This window comes from Manis javanica, chromosome 1 (assembly GCF_040802235.1).
Source record: "Manis javanica isolate MJ-LG chromosome 1, MJ_LKY, whole genome shotgun sequence".
NCBI classification, from domain to species: Eukaryota; Metazoa; Chordata; class Mammalia; order Pholidota; family Manidae; genus Manis; species Manis javanica.
The window spans coordinates 12,808,849-12,833,782 of NC_133156.1; the positions used below are offsets into that span (position 1 = coordinate 12,808,849).

Sequence of the window (24,934 nt, forward strand, 5' to 3'; positions counted from 1 at the left end):
GGGTAAATGGAATGGCCAATTGGACTAAAGCACAAGTTCTAGTCTAGGTGGGTGACAACAAGTAGCGCAAGCTTCCCTTTCCACAGTACCACCAAACATCCACTCGGGGGATGCATAATTTCGAGAAGTTGCCCTCTTTAGAGACATTTAGGACATGGGTACAAGTCAGTATGTTCCCCATAGGAGTTGTGAAACCTTCCCCTTCCTTGCCTAGAGAGGCATGAGGAGTGATTCATCTTCTCTCTGGAAAAAGAGGGGATTGCCCTCGGATCTGACTTCTTTAGTGCATGAAAGAGTAAAGACAAGCCCTTGCAAGTCTCATTTCCCCAAACGTCCTTGTCCTGGTACAGGGCCAATGTGCAGTTCATCCCAGTGGGGTCTGTGTCCCAGCCAGAGGGACCGGGACCACCTGCGCCTGTGGCCATCCAGCAGCACATGCGTAACAATCGCTTTTATTCAAAGCGAGTACTGAAAATGTAACCCACTCTACCCAGGCATTGGTGTCTCCATAACCTGTCTCTATTTCAAGAGTCTGTTTTAGATCTTTTATCTCTGTTACAGTAACTAGTCTAGGGTCATTATGGGGAAGCTCTGGCTTGTTATTTCTCTCAGGATTGGGGGTGGCCACTATGGGTGAAGTCTTGCCTTCGATTAAATTAAGACTAAACCTTCCCACGGGATCTACTCCAGTGACATCTGCACTGAGTCCGTAAACATGAGGGGCAATTACAGGGTCTGAGTCTAAGTCTTGAGGTCTATGTATACTTAATAAAAGGGGGTTACACTGGCTGTCCTGGCAATTGTCAGGAGGAATTCCTTTAGCTAATTGGAGCTTTCTTTTTAAAGATTTTTCTGTTGCATGAGGGGCCGTCCACCCTTGAAACTGGGTAGTCCACCAAACACTGCTCCACCTTGGACAAGGGGGCCTACTTGCCTTTTTATTCTATTAAGATTTGTCCATTCAGGACAGAGATACTTATTATCTCTAGAAAGCTGTTTTTGGTCATTTAGGTCACCACAAGAGAGAACCTGACAAGCATCAAACCTAATGGTTTGGGGGCTTGATGTTTTAGTAATATTGACTACGAGTTTGACAGGATAACCAGGAGTTCCTTCCCATTCTAGGGCTTCCTGCGACTTGCCTGTGAAATAGTTAGGGTAAAAGTTAACATTTTAGGTTCTTTTTAGTTTCAGCCTTAAGGGTTGGTTCGCCACCTGGGACACCTGCCAATTCTGTTTTGTCCCCAGATCCCCCAGTCAGCTTCTTTGGTGTGGTGAGTCCAGCCCTTTCCAGCCGCCCTCACTGCCCGTCTCCGCGATCAGGGGCACTTGGGCGGGGCCTTCCCAGCTGGGCTGGAGTCCATCTTCTTTCCGGGATGTTACTAACACCAGGTCTCCAGGCTGGAAGCAGTGAGCAAAGAACTCAAGCAGGGGAGTCTGGGTGAGGAGTCCTTTCAGCTTGAGAGAGGATAAGTTAGGAGACATGGCCAGCACATACTCTCTTAAAAATTGATCTTTTGTTTCCATAGTGGGCAAGTCTGTTGCCCTTCCCAGATATGGTAGCTCATGTAATAATCATTATTCCCTGTAGTACTTTTGAAGTAAAATGACTCCCATTATCTGAATCAATATTTTCTATTAACTCAAACCTAGGAATAACTTACTCTAAAAGTACCTTTATCACTGATCCTGCCATTGCAGTTGTTAATGGGTGGGCCTCCACGCATCCAGTGAGATGGTCAACAATCACTACTAAATATTTAAGCTTTCCCACTTTCGGCATCTCAGTAAAGTCAGTCTGAATACTTTGGAATGGTCTTATTCCTGGGAGTCTCTCTCCAGATACTGGCTTTCTCATACTCTTCTTAGTAATTCTTTGGCACGTTATGCAGCTCTTACAAACCTGTTTAGCAATGGTGTAAATGCTAATACACCCACAAACCTTTAGCAAAGCATCATCACCTGAGGACCCCAGTGGCTCCCGCTGTGTGACATGTTCATCAGCTCTCTCATAATAGGCTGGCTGATCATCTCTCTCCCCTCTGGTAAAGTCCACATCCCTTTCTCATCTTGAGATGCCCCCACCTCCTGTAACTTCTTAATCTCCTTCTCAGAAAACTTTGGGATCAATGAGATTTTAGGGATATTTGGGGTGAGGTTCAAAAATCTAATTTCATCCTGAGATGCAGCCTCTTTAGCAGCTACATCAGCAATCCTATTACCTGTTGTTTCATTAAGAACTTCCTTTCTGGTGACCATTCACATGTGTTATAGAAATCTCAGCTGGAAGTACAGGATTTTCCAGAACTTCCTTAATTAATTCCCCATGAATCAATTCCTTTCCTTTACTGTTTATGAGGCTTCTTTCTGTCCAAATTTTTCCGAAGGTATAGACTACTCCAAGTCTGATATTCTATGAGGTCTATGTAACTATGGCTCAATTCTGATTGGCCTTCAGCTTCCTCTGCACATAAGCAGCTGGTTGAATTGAGACAGTATCTGTGGTTAAGATCAGGTCATCTTTTTCAAGTAAACTTGTTTCATATTTAAAATTTGAGCATCTGTTAGCCAGTGCCCAGCCCAGTGATTAAGTGAGCATGACCCGAACCTGGTGAGGAGTACTGACGGTGAGGGTTCCTCCGAGTTAATTTCCTGCTCTCTTCCACCAGTAAGGTCGTGGCTGTGATGGCCTGAACGCATTCAGTCCATCCTCAAGAGACAGGGTCCAATAGTTTAGACATAAAGGCCACTGGTTGTTTCTTTCCTCCCCAGGCTTGGGTCAAAACCCCTACAGGGAACCTTGTTCAACAGTAACAAACCAGTGAAACGGCTTCTTTAAAGATGGGAGTGCCAGGACTGGAGTGATGACTAAAAATTGCTTTCAATTCCTCTAGAATTTGCAGTTCCGCTGGGTCCATTGGAGAGGGTCTGGCTCTCTAACAATTTGAAATACAAGTTTCTAGCCTCTCTTCTAACACTTTTTGAGCTCTTCTCAATAATTCTTCTCTAGCTTTTTCATTCCATCCATCTAAATTCTGTAATTTCTTAGATATATCTGGCCAATTTTTGGTTACAAAATTGACTTTTAAAAGATCCTGTCCTACCTGAGCTTCTGGGTCAAGTTCTGAATACTTCCTCATCTGGTCCCTGAGTCTCTGTAAAAATGCAGTTGGAGTCTCTTCTTTTTCCTGTTGAACTTCAAACGCCTTAGCAACATTTGAGATCTTGGGGCCGATTCCCTAAGTCCCTTTATAATTAGCCCTCTAAGATCCTGCATTTTAGTTCTATCCTCTAGATCATTATTACCCCATCTAGGATCTACATTTGGGAATTTTTGTTCTGCTGGCTGGACACCCTGGCCCGGTGGGTGTTCTTGTTCCCAAATGGACACAGTGGCTCTCCTGATCCCCCCCACTCACCACCAGTGAATAGGATATTCATGATGGACATCAGCTCGATCCAAGTATATATATTAGGTCCCAGGAATTGATCTAGTGGGTCCACTAGGCCAAGGGGATCTTATAGCAATGCTTAAAACTTCTCACCTCAGTACCAGTGAGGGGAGCATTAATCAACTTCTCCTTGTCCTAGTGGGACCTCTCTCAATGGAAACGTCTTGGGGTTCCTGGTGGACTCCCCAGAAGGCAAGGGCAAACTCTACGTCCTTCTTACATTGTTAAGTCTAGGGAGAGGTAATCCTGGGGCAAAATACCTCTAAAAACTGAAATCAGTCAAAGGGAGAAATAAAGTTTAAAATCTATTTACTACTCACAAGCTGCAGTCTGGGGCTGTTTCTCTTTCAGGCTCTAGCATCAGCCAAAAACCGGCCCTCCCGCTCACCTCTCAGGTACAGATAAGCCCTCTGTTGCCCAGGTAATTACCTATTGATATGGAGGTGAATTTCTCTCCACCCCTGAGGAAAGATGCAAATGCACTAAAGCCATACTTCTTTCCACCTCTAAAGGCCTGGTGATATGAGATATGAGTGGGGTGGAAAGAGAAAAAGGCCAGGAAAGTCCACTAAAAAGACCCGGAGTTAATTAATTAAAGTCAAAGAGACAGGACCAACTTGGCCTGGAATGTTTGAATATTCCTCAGATAAAGGAGAGGGTACCTCAGCATAGCCTGCCTTTATTATGTTAATCATACAGGCCCACCTCTTTTTTTTTAACTTTACCTATATGCTATTTTTTTTTCTTTCTAACCCAAATAGTCTGCAACCCAGGAAATCAATTTAGCATGCAGGCGCAGCCGTAAACAACATAGCAAAAGGCAGGAAGGATTTCATCCCAAAGATTGCATTTTAATACCCAGGAGGTCAAGAAGCAAGATTCTCAACTTAATAGACAATAACTCTGACTTCCTTGGAAGAAGGGCAGCCAGTCCTGATCTGCTCCCAGACCAGGAAGCTGCCATCCTGGGAGGGGACTAAAAGCAGTAAATTTCTTGTGTTAGGCTAATTTTGCAGAATTACCCAGAGGACTGATAAGAAATATAATGTCTCATCAAAGATACTTGAGACCACCTAACAAGTCTACACCTCCAGGTGCCGGCCACACTCTTAAAGAATCCTTAAAAAGGGAACCCCCAACCCCTAGGGTGCTCCTCTCTCCGGGGCCACCAGCACCCTCAAAGTGCACAACCTTCTAACTTAAAACTTTCTCTCCAACTTCCCAGGGTGCCCCTCCCTCCGGAGGTGGTCTCACTTTCTCTCTTCAGGAGTAACTCCAAACAAAACTTTCACTCTGCCTCAGTGCCGTGTCCCCGTCTCTCAACTCTCCGCTGTGGCTGCGACGGGGAAAGGGACTGAGGAAAACACACAACGCTCTCCCATCACCAGGGCTTGTCCTGGGAGGTCTCTTGTATTTCCTCCTCTCTAGCTTTCCCTTCCCTGGTGTTGAGGGGAAATAGGGGAAGCTCCCTTGGTAACCAACAGATTCCTCAGGTGAACTGGAGGTTTTATTATCATCAAAAAATAACTCAAACCTGGCAAAGCCAGTTTTCATCTGATCTAACTTTAATCCAGACAAAACAGCGAAATTTGATCATCTTCTGTTTGTCCTTAACCCGTTACAGGAGGCGTCCCCCCAGTACCGTAACCTTCACCCCAGCAGGCTATCTGCGGGGAATTTCAAGGGAGCTCATCTGGTTCCCTTTCTCTGCTTCTCTAGGCCTAGAATTTGTATTTCCCATCCTTCAAGAGGTCCCTGTGTCTGAGATCCCTGTGTACTCAACCCCCATAATGGAAGTTTCTTGCACACACCCCGAGATTACACATCTCAGCCACACACACTCGACCTCTGAAAAATGCCCAACCACCAAGGCAGTACTTATAGCCCAATTTTCCCACCTTGGCTCGTGCACTAGGTTGCCTGGTTGCCGCGGTGCCTGCATTTTCTCCCCTTGCGTCGGTCACGTTGTCTCCGCACAACAGTCTCGGGTCTCCCCTCGGCTTCCGTGCAAAGATGAGATGCCCAGACACAGCGGACCGCCCAAAGCCGGGCGGGATGCGTCTTCCCACTCCGCTTGGGCCCCCACCTCGCACAGGCAAGAGGATCCCGAACGAGGCCCCAAATTGTGAGAAACACACTCACTGGTCCAAATTCAGTAAGTGGACATGGAGACAAAGAGAACAGCGGAGCGAGGCTTTAATGACGGTCTTGCAAGATCGGGTGTCTGGTGGGCAGGCACACCTGGGGAGTTTGGCGCCAATAATTTATCTCCTAGTGCGCGAGTCCCTCCCCTGGTTCCTCATTGGCTGAGCACTACAGGGTTCACAGTCTTCCCCGGATGTCACCTAAGCCCATTATATCTTTCCTTTACATGTCTTATTCTTATTGTAGGTTTAAAAAAACTCAAACAGGTATAGCCAGGCCCTTATCAATTTCCCCACCTACACTCTCAGCCTGAGCAGCTTCCACCACGTGGCCCTGTTAAAATGTTTAAACATCCTAGTGGGAATAAATCACATTTAGGTTTTATACTCTTTCCTAACAGCTCCCAGAACATGGCAGAGCAGAATTCCAAGGACAGGCCGGTTTTTCCCCAGAATAATTCAGTTAGCTTCTTTGGCTGTTTGGGCAGAAACCCTTTCCTATACTTCATTGGGTTTTACTTTTCTGTGTGCCTTGAATGACTTATTGACGTACTAATTTGAAATGTTAATGTTCTGCTCCCTCTTGAAGGTAATTTATAGGCCACATACTTTTTAAAGCATTAGTATATTAATGTGTTTCATTATTTTTAGTTTTACTGTTGATTTATATTATAACTTTGGGTTCATATTGCATTATTACTGGCTTTATCATAAATGAATAACTTCTGTAAAGATTTGAAATAGTCTTTAGACAACAGTAATTGCAGCAGTATTTGAAAATGAAATGGCTACCAGTGAATTTTCTTTATGGGTTACATAGTTCATCACTTTTTCTCCTAGTCATATTTACACACCGTTTTGCTTCTTCCCAAATCGAATCTGTGGATGCTGGGCAAACCCGATTAAGAAAAAGGGACAGAGTACTTACTGATTTTTATCCTAATAATATTGAAATTCCATAGTAGAAGTGACTATCTACTAAGAATTCATCCATCTGTGTGTGTAATCCCTATTGGAATAAACAAAACATTTCCTGAAATAATTGAGGTATTAAATATTGTTTATGAGCCATATTGTAACTTTTAGGAGCATTTCTCTGTATTTAAATCTGAATTTGCAAGAGTAATTTTTACCTAATTATTCTAGAAAAGGTTGCTGTTCTGGCATGTTTACTTCTTTTCAAGTAAGGAAATTTGAGAGACAAGAATGCATACACAGTTCAGATGGCCCATGCAAATGGTCCATCCCCACAGGAGTTAAAAGTGAATTACAATTACCCTCATATGAAAACATCTAACACCGTCCTTCTCTCTCCCCCCCCCCCCCCCACTTGTAACACACTGCTTTATAGAGATGATAAGAAGGACGGGCTGAAGTTCTACACTGATCCTTCCTATTTCTTTGACCTCTGGAAAGAAAAAATGCTCCAGGACACAGAAGACAAAAGGAAAGAGAAAAGACGCCAAAAGGTAGATAATCCTATATGGAAAACATGCATATAAATGTGTAAATGAGATTCTTGTTTAGAAACAAATCAGTAAATTCGTTCTTTAAAAGGTTGAGAGGTGGGATTCAGTGCTGAAGTTTTTAGAGGTTGCATTTTTTATATGGAGATACTGACAGTTTGGCCTAATCCAGTGATACTATCTTTCAATAAATGCTACCTGATTGGTTCTCTAACACTAGCTTTGCTTTAACAAAAGTAGTAGCTAAAATTTAAGTTTTGTTTGTAACTGTTTTATAACTTCTCTCCTTCAGCTCTTTCCAATTTCCTAAAGCAGTCAGCATTCCATATCAGATATAATTATCTCCTTTCCTCCTTTTAAAGCCTTCTCAAATGTCGGGTTTCCACCTAGCTGTAATTAACACCTTGGTGAGATACTAATATTGGGTTAAAAAGCATGTGTGATCTGCATGTTTAGGGGGTGGTATTTACTGAACATGAGGTTCCTTTTGGTAAGGTAGCAGAACGTAAGAGATTTGTAACTGCAGATCGAGCGAGAAGCATCTGCATTTTAAGCACTCTGGAAAGGACAAGCCCACTCTGCTCAGGTTTAGAAATTTCTGTTTTGAAAATTGTCCCTTTGCAGCCCAGAAATTAGGTTTAAGCCACTGAGAAGAATTAATTCTCCAAAGACAAATATTTTATAAGACTTAAAATGACCACCTGGTTTGCTTGACAAATATTAGACAAATTAGTTAAGACAAATACTTAGCATTTTGTGGGGTGGCAGCCCTCAAGTTTTGAGGCATTAAGATCTATAGCCCAGTAGGGGAGACAGTTTGGGATGAAAGGGAATTTGAGATTTGAAAACAGGATTTAAGAAAAGGACCATGGCAACAGTTTGCCAACTGCAAGTGTAAGATGTTACCCCTGAATTCTAGGGCAGTACTCCAAAACCTTGGTTATTCATTTTTCTCCTTTGTGCTAGTGGGTTGGGAGATTCATTGTAAAATCTTAGAAGAGTTGCTGAATATTCAAGATGAGAAGTATAGAAGTGAAGAAGCTACAAAGTATTCAAGTGAATAAAAGAAAGATACTAATCTGACTAGAAAAGAAACAAGTATTTAAAGGCCTGTTGGTCCTAATCCCTACACCTTTTTGTAGTAACAGGGCAAAACCGCAGGGCTTTTTGACTGTATTTTCCTTACTGTCCTCTTAAATGGCCCTCCAGGTTTTCCTTCTCAGAGATACTTTGGCAAAAATACTTAATTTTGCTGCCAATGTTCTTTAGGGGAAAACAGTCTTTATGTGTGATTATTGTATCTCCTGTCGTTTCCTTGGCCGTTGTGTCCCATTCCACATTCCTCAAACCCATAACGTTCTGATAAGAATTTCTTATTCATTCATTTATATAATAACTATTTTTTAATGCCTTCTAAATGCTGGATAAACAGTGGTGAGAAAGACAGGATTATCACCCTCATGGTGATTATAGTATATTAGGGGAAACAAAAATGAAATAATCATGCAGCGCTCTGGAACTCATGAAAAGGCAAGGAAATTTGAAAATTTTAATGCATATTTGCTTTTTATAGGGATAGAAAATGAAGCAGGATATTTTTCATTTCCCAGGATTTCTGAAACCCAAGTCCCTTTCAATATGGAACTGCCAGGTCTGACTGAAGGAAAAATTAGTTTAGAAAATTTGGGAATAAGAAATCCATTGTTTCTGAATTTCTTCCCTTAACTCGATGGTTTGAACACATTTCTTAAGCTATGCAAATAAATATGTAGTTGTAAGCATGTAGTTATAATGCTGATAAGTGTTGTGAAGGAAAAGTGTGGTATGCTCTGGTTGAGGTGACAAGGTGGGGGTGGCAGTGTTGTCAGGCAGCCCATCTGGGGAGGTCCCTGCGCACTAGGTGAGACCTCACCCTGCACGGGAGGGTTCTTGACTCTTTAACTGAGAAAGAAATCTCTACCAGGTCGGCCGAGTGTAGGTAAGGAAGGGATTCATTAGAGCTCCTGCTCGGTGTTGGGTAGATTCCTTGCCTGCTCCTGAAGCCAGGCTCGCCTGGTGTCCTGTGGCCGCCTAAATCTGCATGGCCGGGGAGCTATGCCCCTGCCACCCCAGGATTCGGGAGAGCCGTGAAGCACTGGACGGAGTGAGGTTATATTCTGACAGCTTCCACTTCCCTACTGGTCTGAAATAAAACAGAGAAAAAGACTGTGTTAAGATTAGAAAGCTGAATGAAATGGCCAACTGACCAAGACATTTACCACCACAGGTGGAGGTTGGAGAGTTCTTGTTTATCATGGAAAAGAGTTTAGAGACAGGTGCCATCAGCTTATGCAACAAGCAAGTTTATATGATACAAGACAGTATACACTCAGGTGGGAGTGCAGGCGACCTCAGAGAGGGGGTGCGCTTAAGGGTTGAGGGTTTGGGGTTTTATAGGGCTTTTTGGGTAAGGGTCAGCTTAAGGTGTGATGTATACAGATGATTCATAATTCCTTTGAAGTTTCGTCTTATGAACAGAGTTATTTAAGTGACAGTGTTGATCCAGATCTCGGCATTCTTTACCATAGGTTCATTTACACTTTGAAGGTTTATTTCTTGTCCTGGTTACAAAGTTACTTAATTGATTAAAGGTCTGGAAGAAGAGGAAGAACATCATATAGATTAAGTTAAAGAAAAGATGGTCCTTTTTCGCAGGCTAAGTAGATTTTACAATAACATGACCCTTGTCCCCGTTGCCCTGCGGTATCTCAACAATGTAAATGGAACAGTGTCAGAGAAGACCTCTCTCAGGGTGATACCCAAGATGGATGGTAGAAGGTGGCTAAACAAAGTAAGTGTGGGTGTGTGGTGTGCATGTGTGCGGGTGAGGGGTGCTGCAGGAGTTGGGGCAGATGAGGCAGGGTGCTTCAGAACCCAGGAGCACTCTGAGTAGTTAGTAGCCAAGATCATCCCCGGGTAGGAAGCAGTTTGGTGTATCCTCAGGATTTTAATGTAGTCCAGTGTGGTTGGAGTGTAGACGCATCACTGTGAACATTCCTTACAGTTGGTGCATGTGTGTGTGTGTGCCCAATGCATGTTGATGGGGTAAATTTAGAGGCTGAACCATTGTCAGTTAAGTTGCAGATATCATAACACTTAATCCCTAAATATGTCAACATACATCTCTTAGAAGTAAGCGTGACAATTGTTAATTTAATTCAGCAGTTCTCATTCAGGATGTATATTGGAATCCATGAAATCTCCCTCCCTCCTCTTTTTTTTTCTGTTGGTTTTTAAAGTATACAAACAATACGTGCTGGTTTAAAATGTCCAAGTTATACTAAAGTAAATACATTAGAGAATTTGGGGATAAGTTTCTCCCTTCTCTGGAGATAAACAGCCACTGTTAACAGTTTGGTGTGCATATTTTTAGACATTTTAAGCATTCATAAATATATGCATACTCATTTCACTAAGTATTCTTTATACATGTAGAGTTGTGCTACATATGATTTACACACAGGAACATAGGCACATGTTGACATAATAAAAGATGTACTTTACTCTTTTTAATAGTTGTGTAGAATTCCAAAGTATGGCTGCGTTTTGAACTACCCATTCCTATATCTGTGTGTATTTAGGTTGTTTCTAAGTTGCTGCTGTTCTAACACCACAGTGGGTATCGCTGTGCTCCCTCCCCTGCAGTTATTTCTTTGGAATGAATTCCTGCAAGTTGAATGTGAGTTTAAAATTTTGAAAGATACCATCATAATGCCTTTGATCCTTAAAAGACTGAACCAATTTATTTTCTTAATGGGCCACCTCTAGTTTTGGATATTATTATTATTATTATTATTATTATTATTATTAATTATTTTGATGACCCCCCCCAATCTAATTGGCATTAGACATCTTTTCATATCATTATTACCCATTTATATTTGTTCTGTGATTTCACACTCATGTCCTTTACCGGTCCATTGCTTCCCCACTTGAATACCTCGTGACACAGTCTGGCTGTGGCTTCACCACCACCCATGAGCCACTGCCATCCTTTCCCTTAGACCACTTAGCTAGCTTTCCAACTGGTGCCCCTGCCTTTCCCCTGGGAGCCTTTCCAAACCCCTCTTTAGTTTGCCATCACCCCCTTGTCACTCTTCAGCACTTTGCCATTGCTCTTGCATAGAGAACATTTTTAATACAGCCTTTGAGATCTTGCCCACCTTTCAGATATTGGGAGCCATTCACCCTGATTCCCCATTTACCTTCTTTCACTTCTCCTGATGTAATGCTGGCCCTCCTCCGAGCTGGTGCACATTCTGTCCCCTCCCGGCATGCATCTGACCCAAACTTGTCTGCAGAACTCATGCCTACTCATACTACACATCTTGTCTCTCAGTCACGCCGTGCACTCCCAGTCTAGACAGTACTTTGTATGTGATACATTTATGTTTTGCCAGATTTTATCATTATACATTTACTTGTATGATTTTTAGAGGAGAGGCTTCCCCTGCTGGACTACAAGCTCCATGAGGGCAGGTGCCTGTTTTTTTTGGTTTGCCGTTTGTATCCGTGCCTGGCATGGTGCCCGGGACATAGTGAGCAGCATAAGCCTGCTTGGGTCTGGTCTTTCCATCAGCACTAACTGAGCGTGTACTCACTGCGAAACCACCTGTGGAGCTCCTCCTGTAAGATCAATGTAGGCTTAAAACACACAGTTCTTGTTCTTAAAGATCATAAAGTATTTGAGGGAAGCAGGAGAAACAAACACACATAGAAATAACTGTTCTCACCTTTCAAGAGGCACCTTGAAAATACTGTAGGACCCAGTATTTTTGGATACATTTGTGCTGGCAAAGTAGAGTTGGAGCAAGGATGTTTATATGGGAAGGTAAGTTATTATCTTGTTCTTATTTTGTGTTAAGCTCATTGCAGGATTAGCTTGAATATTCTATAGTAATCTTTTAGAAACTGGAAATAGAACATTTTGAATTATTTTCTTAGATATGATTGCAGTTAACAAGCCATTGTGTACTGATGGGAAATGATTTCTCTGTATTCTCAGATATTCCATCTGTATAATACAGATCTTAAAGGTATAGTACATTTAAAATAAACTAAAAGCCTAGTAAAAGTGAGAATTCTTTACCAAAAATGATGGTAGGCAACTCTTGTAGCACAGCAACTTTTATTTAGGTTAAGTAGTTAAGCATCAGTTATTTTTTGTTGGGTCTCCATTGGGTAAGAGAGATATATGCTGTGTTAATTTTCTGAACATTAGCGTGACTAAAATGGGGATGTCTCTTGTCTGCACATCAGGCTTGTTTCCTGTGCATTATAACTGCATTTAACCTGCTGTTTTCCTTTCCCTTCTGTCTTGGCACGCTTCCTTTCTTTCCTGGACATCAGGAGCAAAAGCGTATAGATGGCACCACCCGTGAGGTGAAAAAGGTTAGAAAAGCCAGAAACAGGCGCCAGGAGTGGAATATGATGGCATATGACAAAGAGCTTAGACCCGACAACAGGTTGTCTCAGAGTGTGTACCACGGAGCGTCTTCCGAGGGATCACTGTCCCCAGATACTAGGTGTGTGTGTACATGTGTCATGGCAAAGCCTCTGGGTCCTACTGGGTTTTGTTATATGTTGGAAATGCACCAGGAGCTTTGGTGTTTATATGGCCAACAATGTGCTTCAAACTTTCCTTAAAAATAAATTTATATATATTTTTTATTTTGAAATAATACCGTAAAGTGGTTTTATTTTATATTGGGTAACTTTGTACAATTTTCCATCTCTGACTTAAGTTTATTGTTCAGTTAATCTAGATGTAGTGTTTTAACATCCATTTTGAACTTGGGCTTAGTAACTGCCAGTGACTTACATTTTTGTTTTAATAATCATTTAATTCTTTCCCTTCCTCCTTAGGTTAGAATGTTGAATTTCCTTTGCCACTTGGTTTGTAAAAATGATTGGTAGGTAATAGTTGATGTGATTAAGGAATAACTTTATTTTTCTTCTTGATAACCTTTTCAAAAAGTGGTGAACCAAAGAGATTTATTTCTTCAGTTTACTAATCTTCTGTATTCCAATTTCAGGAGAAGTCTGTCGGGGTTACTTTAAAAGTTTGTTAGCAGTTAAGTAAAATTATTCTTTGCAGGTGTTAACAGTATGATCACTAAATCACATTTGTCATGAAAGGGGTTCATTGAATGACAGCAACTGACTTTTCGCTTAAGGAATTAACTTCCTATTTCTGCTTTTGTAAAGTTGTGGTCATCCATTTGCATAAACTCTCCACATCTCCCATCAGTATTTCAGAATTTGAGTAGAGAATTCTTACGCAATTCAAGAATGTTTAAAAACAGCAACCAACTTGGACCTTATACTGTATCTGTCCTTTTTCTTAATTTTTATCTCAAAGCCTCAGTGTTTGTAACAACCTCTGCATATGGAAGATGCTCTGTATCTGGTAGTTCCAGTGCCTGTGACTATTCATTCCTCTGAGTGGCTCTAAGTCGTTGGTGGGATATGAGGCAAATTGTAGGTATTTTTTCTGTACAATTGTAGGTATGTTATCTGTTAAATATTACAGAATTATTGGAGCTTTAACTGAGCTCTAGCCTCAAGTTTGAATCTTTATGTCAGTTTATTTCTGTAGAAAATGGAAATGATACACAATTCTGCTCACAGTTCTTTGGGTGGGCAGGAGTGCTTGAACTTGATAGCTCCCAGGATGTCAGTCTGCTTTGTGGGTCTTTTTTCTCCTGCTCATTTAGTTGTGATTGTTTACTCAAGCAAAATGTGTACTCTATTTTATAATACTCCATGTATACTCCTTTATTTCAGTAGGTACAGTTAAAAAATGATTTTTGATACCTCAGTTGACTAATTGAAATTCATTCTACCATCTGAGGTTAGATTGTTCCATGTTGAAACAATGTAATTGATGGTCATTCAGATTATTTAGTATTCTGCCTTTGTAGTTATATTGTTTCCCTATATCTTCATTTATTTTTTTAAAAAGCAAATGGAATTACAAGTTATATTTCTTTAGAATTTCCTTTCATCTCATCCCAATTCCCATGGCCTGTCACTATATCATATACCAGATAGATTATAATTCATCATTGTACTTGAATAATATCCCTTAAGTTAATTTAGAAATTTTTATTTTTTATTTTACTAAAGTATATCACTTTTTTCTTTTTATAAAACACAATAAATTTTTTATATTTGGAAATGACAGAAAAAAATTAAAATATTATGTATAATCCTGTTATCCAGAACCACTGTTAGCATTTTATTATATTTCTTGATCTTTTTTCTGTACATATGTGTGTTTTTCTTTCACAAAGCTGAAATCATGCCGTATGTTTTCTGTCTTTTGACTTTTATTTCTTATATTCATGTTTAAGTATTGTTTAGAAACATGATTTTTAATGGATGTTTTCACAATAATTGAGGGAAATCTGAATATCGTTTCAAGGCATGTATATAAGCTCTTCATATAAGTAAAATATTCAACCCAATCTATGTAAGCAGATCATTAATTTTTGCTTTCTCTGTAGATCATCGGGAATGGTTTGATTCTAAGTGTAAATTAGCATGAGAATCGATGAAATGCTTGCCTGCTGCTCCCTTTCACCTTTATCAGGAAACATAGTACCTCGTGCCCAGCTGTCTTTGTGCTCTTTCTCATCCTGTCTGGGCCCTGTTACAGCTGTCCGACTGCCCACCTGTCCCACACAGCCCTGGGGGGACCATTTCGGTCTCCCACTGTGTTTCCTCTGCTTGTATTTCTTCCAGTTTCCATATTCTCTTCATTCCCACCATTCTCTTTTCTGTAACAGATAATTACTGATGGTCATGAAGCTTCGGAACCACCCACCCATCTCCACCTTGGTACCGTGTCCTCGGTGGCTGATTTCCACCTCCCTCCTCCCCTCCGCTTCAGCCCACTGCTGTCCCCTTTCATACGGGCATCCGCTCTTCAGCTGACCAGTCCCTGCTGCCCACCCTTCCTCCTGCCCTCCCTCAACTGCTGTAATCCTGGACTTCTGACATCACCTCCTTTCCCCCCTCCCCATCTGCCTGTCCCCTTTCATTGGCTCTTTCTGGCTCAGTATCACAGAGCTACTTTGTAAGGCTAGCACTCTAAATTGTGCCAGAATGTTTACAATTGGGGGCTCTTCATCTCATCAGAAGCCCTCCATATTTTGCCAGATAACTTTGCTTCAGAAAGTTGTACACAGTCTGTGACCTAGTCACACACGCAGAGTCATCAGTGACTCCAGGGTTTTAGGTATTGATGTTTTTTAAATATGCTACATCTAAATACAAGTCAGGTTCTTCCTCCGCTAAAAATGTTAGCAGTTTGCATAGTTCAAAAGGCATAATCCTATGCACACTGTAATCTAGAATTTATACTGCAATTAGGAAAGAAAAAGTGAATTATTAGTTTTTATTATACTGTAATTAGAGAAGAAAAAAGTGGGAAAAAAAATCTCATGTCATTTAGAAAGCTTTCCTCTGCTGTGTGATGATGCCTCTGTTAAGGGAAGCTGCTGTCCGGATCCCAGAGACGGAAATGCAGTTGGGCTTCGCTGCTCCCTCCGCATCCCCAATGTGTGTTTGCCTGTTTCCTTCAGAGAGAGAAACACAAGCTGAATCCTAACAGAAACCAGCAAATACACGTGAGAAAAGTGAGGACGAGGAAAGAAGAGTGGGAGCGAAGGAGAATGGGCGTTGAGTTTATGAGTGACGCGAAGACCCTGGAGCAGGCAGGGAGCGCCCGGGAGGGCAGGACGCCCAGAGGGTTTGTCCTCTCGCTTTCCTGGATTGCTCGTCCCCGGTCGCCCGCCCTGCTTTGGCCGCGGTGGGAGGATGGCAGCCCCTTTACTGACAGCGTGTCCTGTAACCTGGGCCAGGCGCGCGAGACTGCCCTTTACTAACGCCCTCGGCGCTGTGCAGCTGCGACATGCCCCGCCCTGCAGCCCTCCCCGGGGCGGCGCTGGACGCTGCCCACTGACACCAGACCTCCCTTCCTGTCAGAGCGCCACACGCAGCTGGCTATGCTCCCAAAGGAAACAAGAAGGCCTCTCCATATATGCCACACTCTTTCTTTTTTGCTAAATACATTTCTTCTGTTGAAGAAAAGTATGATTCAGTGTATCGTGTTCTTGATTTCTTTACCTGTTCTGACTGTTAATATTTATCCAGTTCACCTGCCATTTTATAATTTCTAACTGTATGCTGTCAGTTTCATTGCCACTGAAATCCTGTCTGTCTTAGATGCTGTTTTTTAATTGAATGGAATTTGTTTTGTAGCCATCTCTCTTAGAGAAAAGTACGCTGAGATACTGCAGAACGGGGCTCTGCCGTTTCCTGCTTGCCGATCTGTCTGACTTGTTCACTTCAAGGCCGTGAATCTGAGTCCATGTAACACTGGGGCTTGCTGCTAAAGTAGTCACTATGTCGTTGCTTGGAAGCTCTCATGGGGCTTCACCCAGCTGATAGTAAAGGAAGTAAATGTGTGGTTTCTGTGCATTGGCAATGTTATTATTCAAATACATGTATATGCCCGTTAGGGGAAGTCTCTCTAACTTCATTTGTTTCTCCCACCCCCTCTTCCTGACCGTCAGGTCCCATGCATCGGATGTTACAGACTACTCCTACCCGGCTACCCCCAACCACTCCGTGCACATACAGCCCGTGACCCCTTCTTACGCAGCCGGCGACGTACCGCCGCAGGGGCCTGCAAACCAGGCACCGGAGCATGAGTACCGACCCCCGTCTGCCTCGGCGAGGCACATGGCTCTGAACAGACCTCAGCAGCCGCCGCCACCTCCCCCACCGCAGGCCGCCGAGGGGTCGCAGGCCTCCGCGCCCATGGCTCCGGCAGACTATGGGTAATTCCGTATTCTGCTTGCTCTCGTGGCCGCTTGCTTTTGCGCTGGGATCCTGCAGCAGGTGGTACAGGAATTTTAACTGAATATTCGTACTTTAGAAGCCAGAATGAATGCAGCCAAGAATGACAGGATATAGGTAGTATCAGTTATGACAAATTCTGTGTTAAAAATTCAAAGCCACGCCACACCCCTTTTTTATTACAGATAAGTCTCAGGTGTGTTTCAGTATTCATGCATGCACATTCCCTTTATACACATGGTTGTTTATGTGTGAACGGATCATTAAGGCAAGATGTTGATAAAGGGTGAAATGCCAGTCTTGTGAACCTGCCCCAATCCTCAAGTTTCCCTACATATCATGGGTGAACCACAGAGAATTCATATCACAAACAAGAACTTAACACAGCACCCACGTGTCTCTTCTTACACTTGATATTGGAACCTCTTTTCTTAACCTCTTGGTGCCCAGATAACATTCTACCATTGGGTCTTATAGTTTTCTGGGTAAAATTCAACCACCTCCCAAAAAAGACCCTCATGTTTAAATGTTGATTAACTTTAAGTGCCCACCTTTATTTTGAGAGGCCGTCTTCAGCTCTCTTTTTTGGCTTACCCCTGATCTTTACAGAGTCAGCTGTTCAGAGTTGGTGCCCAGCTGAAATATGTTCCATTAATATGTGAATTCTTTAATCCAGAGCAGTGGGTGCCACTTCCTCAGTGTATGTACCTCAGCGTTCAGGGCTGTCCTCCCTGGCCTGGATGCCACCCAACCATTGGTTCTCTTTTTTTAGGTCAGGATGCCCGAGTGTGTTCTGCCGTTCTTACTAAGTATCAGGCAGAGAGGGTCTGTGGTCCGGTTGGTTTGGAAAACCCTTGGCTAAATAGAATTCAGCAGTTTTGATATTCTAATGGGCATCTTGGACCTCGGGGAATTTCCATGGGGATGGAGTATAAAATACAGTATTTTCCAAATCTGACCACAGAATCCTTGTAAGACAAGTTTGTGAAGCACCCACTTTTGAGATACCCAATATATTTTGTTGCTGTTCTTACCTGTTCAGTCAACTATTTTATTCTAGCATTTCACAGAAAATTACTTTGAGAGGTTATCATTTTGGTGTATTTCAGTCGATGATCTTGAATTCCATCACAGTGAATAATGTAGACCTGTGACCCAAAGTGTGGATATTTGCATCCTGCAGTGTCTTAAGTTCAGATGATAATATGTATTGTGTCTGGGGGAAGCATATTAGCACCTCTGACTGGCTTTTGCTGCTTTAGTGACTGTGTGTGTCTCATCTCTTTATTAGGCTGCTCCCAGCACAGATAATTGAATATTATAACCCCTCAGGACCACCTCCTCCGCCGCCACCCCCCATGATTCCTTCAGCACAAACTGCTTTCGTGAGCCCCCTCCAGGCGCCCATGCAGCCCTCCTTCCCCTCGTCAGCTGGCTCCGCCTACACGGCCGCTCCTCCCCCGCAGTCAGCTGGGCTGGTGGTCACAGCCCCGCCCCCGCCGGGCCCCCCGCCACCCCCGCCAGGGCCTCCAGGCTCCAGCCCTTCTCTCTCATCCTCCCCAATGCACGGCCCCCCGGGAGCTGAAGCAAAGCGACAAGAAACTGCACAGCCACCCATAAGTGATGCTCGAAGTGATCTTCTTGCTGCTATTCGAATGGGTAAGCAGCCGCCCCAAATCCTAGATCGCCCTGGGAGAGGTTGTTGTATGTCTCCTCACAGCTCCACAGCTTTGTGTTCTGCAAATGTCTACTTGAGTATCTGCACCGAATTGCTTTTTAAGATAGGATAAAAAGAGCCTTTCTGATTTCTTTTTTTTTTGAAGTAGTTGATATGCTTTTGCCCATGCAAGGGAAACACAGAATGATGGAGTTCTGAGGATTAGGGCAGCCCTGCTGGGCTGGGAAAGGGTCATAAAAATGGCTACTTTCATTGAATCTTTTCTCTGCATTCTCTTCTAAGGGTAAAGGTATAAATGGAAGAAAATGAGCTCATATTGATGATTTAGTTTTTAAATAATCTAGGATATGTCTTAGACTCCCTATTTTTAGCTTGATGTGTTAAGCCAGTAGTTTTCCAGCATTTATTTAGCAGCAAAACTCTTGTCAGATAGAAGTTCTAATCTGAACCCTAGAACATGAAACATAGGAATAGAGAAAATCCGGTTCAGGGAGCCCAGATCCTTCCCCATTTTGGCCTCCCCACCAAGCTGCACATTGACCACCTGTTCTACACAATGTGTTCCTAACCCCGATCTCAACCCAGGGTGGCTGAGGGTCACTGACAGGACATGGAACTCTCCCAAGAGCTGCTCCTGCAGTGGGAAGCTACTCAGGCCCGGTCACAGTTTACCTGTTAGGTCTGGAAGTGACTGAGGCCGAGCCTGGCTGCAGCATCAGTGACGCCCTCCACAGGATGCTCGGGACCTCACTGCCTCTGCTTTTGTTGAACATCCACGTGCCAGGCCTGAGTGTGGCATGCACGCCCTCTGACACATCCTGGGGTTCTCGAATGTCCTGAACATCACTGACACACTTTGATTTTGCCAGGGAAAAAAGTCCCAAGTTTATCATACCTCACTGATAATGAGTTTGGGGATATAGTGTGATAGTGGAGGTTTTATTTGGACACCTGTGAGCCCTGTCCATTAAGAGTGACATATAACCTGGATGTAGTCATGCACAAACCTCTGATAAACCCAAACCAAGTTTCTTGCATTCTTCAAAATGCCAGAAAATACAAAGACTAACTGCCCAGATTAAAGGACAACTAATGTACTAGGTGATCCTGCATGAGATCCCAAACTTAGAGGAGAACTTTTTCTACTTGCTATATTAGGTTTATTGGCAAAATTTAAATAAAATTTGTAGAATAGTTGGTAGTATTTATGCTGATAGACTGTGTCTGTACTAATAGTCTGGTTTTGATCATTGTTTTTTAGGAATTACATATGAAGTATTTAAGGGACAAGGATATTATATTCTACTTATTCTCAAATTGCCCAGAAAAAAATGTGTGTGTGTATAAATGGGAATAATAGAGAAAGACTGCTAAAACAAATGTGGTCAGATGTTACCGACTGGGGAATCCTGGTGTCAGTTATACAGAAATGTTTTTCTACTAGTCTTAGAGCTATTCTATAAATCTGAAATTATTTCAAAAGAAAAGGTTAACGTTAAATCATCAGGTATCTTATTTTGTTACTTACTAAGCAAGAAAGTAGATGATTGTATTTTATATTCCCTTTCAATAATAACTGTTGAAACAAAGGTTTGTCAGGCATCCCCCAGTTAGGCAAGAGCTACTGGCAGAGAACACTGCTTTCCGAACCTTTGGATTACAGCACTGTCCAGAAAAATGTTCTGTAATGACAGAAATGTTCTGTGATCACACCATGCAATATGGTAGCTGCCAGCCACAATAAATGTACCTTTAAATAACCACATGTAAGTAGTGGCTGCCATACTGGACAGTGCAGCTCTAGAATGTTCTCAAGTGGTTTTCATGTGCCCTGAAATTATAACTAGCTTTTTTTATATTTCAGCAAACTAGTTTGCTGTAAAAAAATGGTATGATTTGGTGTACACATTCTTTCTTTTTGTCATGAAACTTCTATGTCCCAAACTCCTCTCCCCTCAAATTTCCAAACCTTTTCATCCTTAGTGTCAGGAGGAGGAAAAAAAGCCAGACTTACTCATTTGTTTTTCTTGGAACAAGCAAAGGGGTTTAATTCTAAACTACGCATTGTGACTGTAGGAATTCAGCTGAAAAAGGTGCAAGAGCAGCGTGAGCAAGAGGCCAAGCGTGAGCCGGTCGGGAACGACGTGGCCACGATTCTGTCCCGGCGCATCGCCGTGGAATACAGCGATTCGGACGACGACTCGGAGCTCGATGAGAACGACTGGTCCGACTGAGGCGGTGTGCAGGTGCACGCCGTGGCTGCCTGGCTGGTTGCCGACTGACAGACCATGTGTTGGAAGTCTGTGGAAAATTTTAAGTGGTCTCAGCACCCAAATAGTGGTATTATAATCCTGTAGCTTAGCAACTTTTGTATTAATAATGTGATATTGCTTTTGCACATCCAAAAATTCTGGGTTTTTTCAGTATTTACTGTGTAATACTTAAGTGCCACTAAACATAGCAAATCGTGCTGCACATGAGGAAATACGCTGTAACTATTGCATTGTCCTGAAAACAGCCTTTCGCTTCTTTTTCTTGGCCATGAAAGTATTTAGTGCAGTTTGGGTTTACTTTTACTGATTGTTATAATTCTGCAGACTTGCTGTGTGTTTGTGAAGCTCCCTGGTGTTAGGTCTTTGCAAGATTAATGACTGTGTCAGAGTGATGTCTTCCAATCAGTAAGTGATATTGTTTGATATTGTTTCACCTTTTTTTTAATGCGTCTCAGAAGAAGTTGGTTCGAGAGGGAAAGATTTAACAAGTAAGGAGAATCAAATGTTTCTGCTTTCCGTCTCTTGGCTTGATAGCCTCAATGTGAATTCGAATGTTCCTGTGGAATAATTTCATTCCTTTGCACATGCTTGTAAAATGTGAAGCTGGAAGGGCTCCTTACCGGCAGGACTCACTGCAGGCATGCGCTCAGTCTGTGTGGGGTGAGGATTGTTCTGAGAGATCTCAGCAGTTCAGCAGCAATACAGATGAAGAAGGGGGTTCTTCTGCCTTCAGGGGCCACTGGAGGTGATACCGCAAACACTCGGCACCCCTCACAGCTTGGGCACCAGCCCACCAGCCGCCCCGGGTGCAGGGCAGGCCTGGCACAAGACTCCTCAGGGCCAGGCCCTCCCCGAGGCGGCTGCCGTTCTGGGCTCCTCCACGAGCCGGCACCCTGCGCCACTTGCTCTGAGTTTCCAAAGCTCAGGTGTGGGTTAAGTGGGTACCGCAGCCGTTGGCTTCTCCCGGTGCTGCAGCCAGATGAGGGACCCGGCACTTGGCGGGGCCTCCGCTCCGCCCCAAAGCAAAAGCACACATTCTCTCCCCCAGACTGTCCTCAGCACAGGAACTCATAACGAGGCCTCGGGGTGGACGGGCCTGCAGCCATGGTCCCCTTTCCTTTCCCCTTGGCCCTTACAGGGACTTTTCCCACGCAGGAACACGAGAGACCAGGGGGTTTCTTTTTCTGGCACAGGCAGGCAGGGGGGAAGCTCGTGAAGGGGAGCCTGTGTTTTGTAATTTTGGTGAAGGACACCTGCTTACTTAGAATCAATCCCCCAGGCTTCGATCATAGATGTGACTCCACAGACATGCTGAGACGCTTCTCTCACTGAGGAGTTCTTACCAGCGCACAGCATTTCCCAGGCAGCGCTTGGGACTGTCATTCCCATTGAAGGGATCTTTAGCTAAAGGCAGGGTCGTTGGGGAGGGCTGGGAAGCCGTGTAAGCGTGGCATGACTCAGGGATTTTTGTTAATGATTCCACTGAGGAAATGAGCCGGCCCCCAGATCCCATCTCTGGTCCCTAAGTGGACATTCGTTCAGCGGGTGGACGGCCATCCCATAAAGCCTGTGTATTGGATTTTAGTCATGCAGATTGTGATCTCAGAAAAGCCTAATGTCTGCATCCCCTTTCCAAGACTGTGGCTGTAGCGGGCTCTCCGAGCTGTCCTGGCACCTGCCGTGTGAGTTTCTGTTCCTCGGGGCAGGTCACTAGGATCTTACCGAATGTAAGAAGTAGTTATTAGAAGTTTTCCCCTTTAATTTCTCTCTTATTTTCCAGCGTAGAGGCCTCCTGTGTGGCCACTCTTCTTGGGACTTCTATGATTTTTAGTCTTATTTTGTCTTTATTACAATATTTTGTCTTTATTGTTACTTTTGGATTAGGAGTTATCTGTATTATTCTAGAACTTCTATTTGGTAATGCTTCTCTGTTTTACATCCCTTTTGTTCTCAGGATGGAGAGGACACATAAAGCTACTATCCATGTCAGGATTTCTTCTATTTATATCTTATTACAATAAAATTAGTGGCACTTTATTCATAAATATTCATTAGCCTAATGATTATTAGTTGTCTTCCTAGAGTTTAATCAACAAGTTATTTTCAACTTGATTTTCTGACTAGTGAAAAAGCTTTTGCCCTGATGTGTTATGTAGCCTTCAAAAAGATGGAAAAGTACTAAAATCCAACTTAAGATTATTTTTGAGGTACTTTTCTCAGCAAATTTGATTTATTCTGAAATTTCAATCCAGACCAATATGGCATTACATGAGAAGGGAAAAGTGAGTATTTTGAATTTACAGTTTTCAGTTTCAAAAAATATTTACCAAAACAATGGAAAAAAGCATTTAAAAGCATATTTCATATCTATTGAATTTTATATTTTAAAGTAGCTATATATGGTAAGGTTTTTTTAAAGTTGTTCCCAGTTTTTTCCCCCATGTATATTTTAATCTAATTTCTTATAAGCTTTTTTCTCATATCATAGATTAGGAAGAGGGGATGAGAAGATTACTCATCACCACACATTAGCTACATGAACATAATTGACTTTTTGTTGTTAGCCCTAAACCGTAAGATTTGGCACACCACCTTTTTCTTTAGTAAAACTATACTATTAGAGAATTAACATTTTTGTTTAGGTAGCTTTTTAGAATATCAGAATCTTTTCTGAGCACCAGTGGCTAGGCTATGAAAGTTTTGTAATAATTTGCAACTGAAATACATGATATATTTTAATCCATTACAGACTAGTGGGAATGTATCGGCCAGAGTAGCAAGTAATTTTTGTTTTATAAATCAGAGTATCTGTCATCTTGCAGTATTACCAATGCTGTTGTAAATTGAATTTAAAATGGTATTAAAAAAAAACCTCCTGTTAAACAATTTTTATCTGTTTGTATATCTTACAACATATAGATTATGTACAAGTAACATCTAAATAAAATTACACTTTTAACCTTAAAAGGTTTTACTTATTTATAACAGCGTTCTATGTTTAATCATTTTGGTGGGAGAAGCGGGCAGTTGGGGATTGGGTGGGCTTTTTATTTTTAATCAACATTTTCCATGTAAATTTCTACATAATTTCTGTGTAACTGAAAGTTAAGATTGGATCCTGCGGGTGACTCAGGGAAACCCTGGTATAGTTGGAAAGAAAAAGGCATCCTGGTAACAGGAAGCTGCGTGTTCAGAACATAGTGGTGTCCGGACCACATCTAATCTCGCTAATGATAGTGACTAGCACTCCAGCATTTACCGGTTATGGGATGCTTTCATTTAATCCTTCAAATTGGCATTCTCTGCTTCATATATGAGAAAACTAGAGGGAAGTGAAGTTGCTGGTTCAGGTGCATTGGTAAGTGAACAATTCAATCCTGGGCAGCCGTGCCCATGGGAAGTAATGGGAGATGGGGTTGGGTAGGTCAGTGTAGCCACGTTAGGGACAGCAGGCTGGAGCTGAGGTGTCCCAGCTCCCTCACGTGGCCTGTGAGCAGTGTCTGCCTCCACCGTGGCATACACCACCCAGTGTCCTAACTGGATTTTCCTGGAGCCCCCATCTAGACTGTGTGTTCTCTGTGCACCTTACTCATCTTTGTATCCTGGGGTCCATAGCATGGTACTCAGTCTACTGGACAGTGAGCAGCTGCCTGTCAAATGATTAGATGAAGCAGTGGACTTCTGAGTTATTTCTATTTACCAAAAAGTTACTTGTGTGTAACTTTTAAGAATATGAAATAATTTTGCCAAGCAGCCATTTCCTCTTTATTAGTGCTTATTATTTAATAAATGGCTCCCACTTGGTTTGAGTGTATTCTCCACTAGACTGAGTTTAGTGAGGTAGGTGTCAATAAATATTTAGGTGTCGATAAATTTTGAGTAATTGTTTACAAAGCAAAAGGGGATGCTTCTTTATGAACAAATATTTGAAGGCCTAAAAAGAGCTTAAGTGCAATAATACATGTAAAGCACTTAGAACAGTGTCTGGCACTCATTCAATAAATGGTAGCCTTTG

General features: G+C 42.5%; 1 protein-coding gene across 4 annotated transcripts in view; it reads left to right on the top strand.

Annotated features, from left to right (window-relative positions):
- Positions 1–23,886, top strand: part of WASF3 (WASP family member 3) — a 127,720-nt gene extending 103,834 nt beyond the window's left edge. For 3 of the 4 annotated variants that reach the window (XM_037003908.2, XM_037003909.2, XM_037003910.2), the window contains 5 exons: positions 6,948–7,065; positions 12,451–12,626; positions 16,683–16,949; positions 18,260–18,627; positions 20,723–23,886. In XM_037003908.2, the coding sequence (XP_036859803.1) occupies positions 6,948–7,065; positions 12,451–12,626; positions 16,683–16,949; positions 18,260–18,627; positions 20,723–20,880 (1,087 nt within the window). In that variant the 3' untranslated portion in view covers positions 20,881–23,886. Of the gene's footprint in view, positions 1–6,947; positions 7,066–12,450; positions 12,627–15,689; positions 15,857–16,682; positions 16,950–18,259; positions 18,628–20,722 lie in introns of all 4 variants that reach the window. The other variant, XM_037003911.2, reaches the window with a different exon arrangement.
- Positions 23,887–24,934: the final 1,048 nt, after the last annotated feature.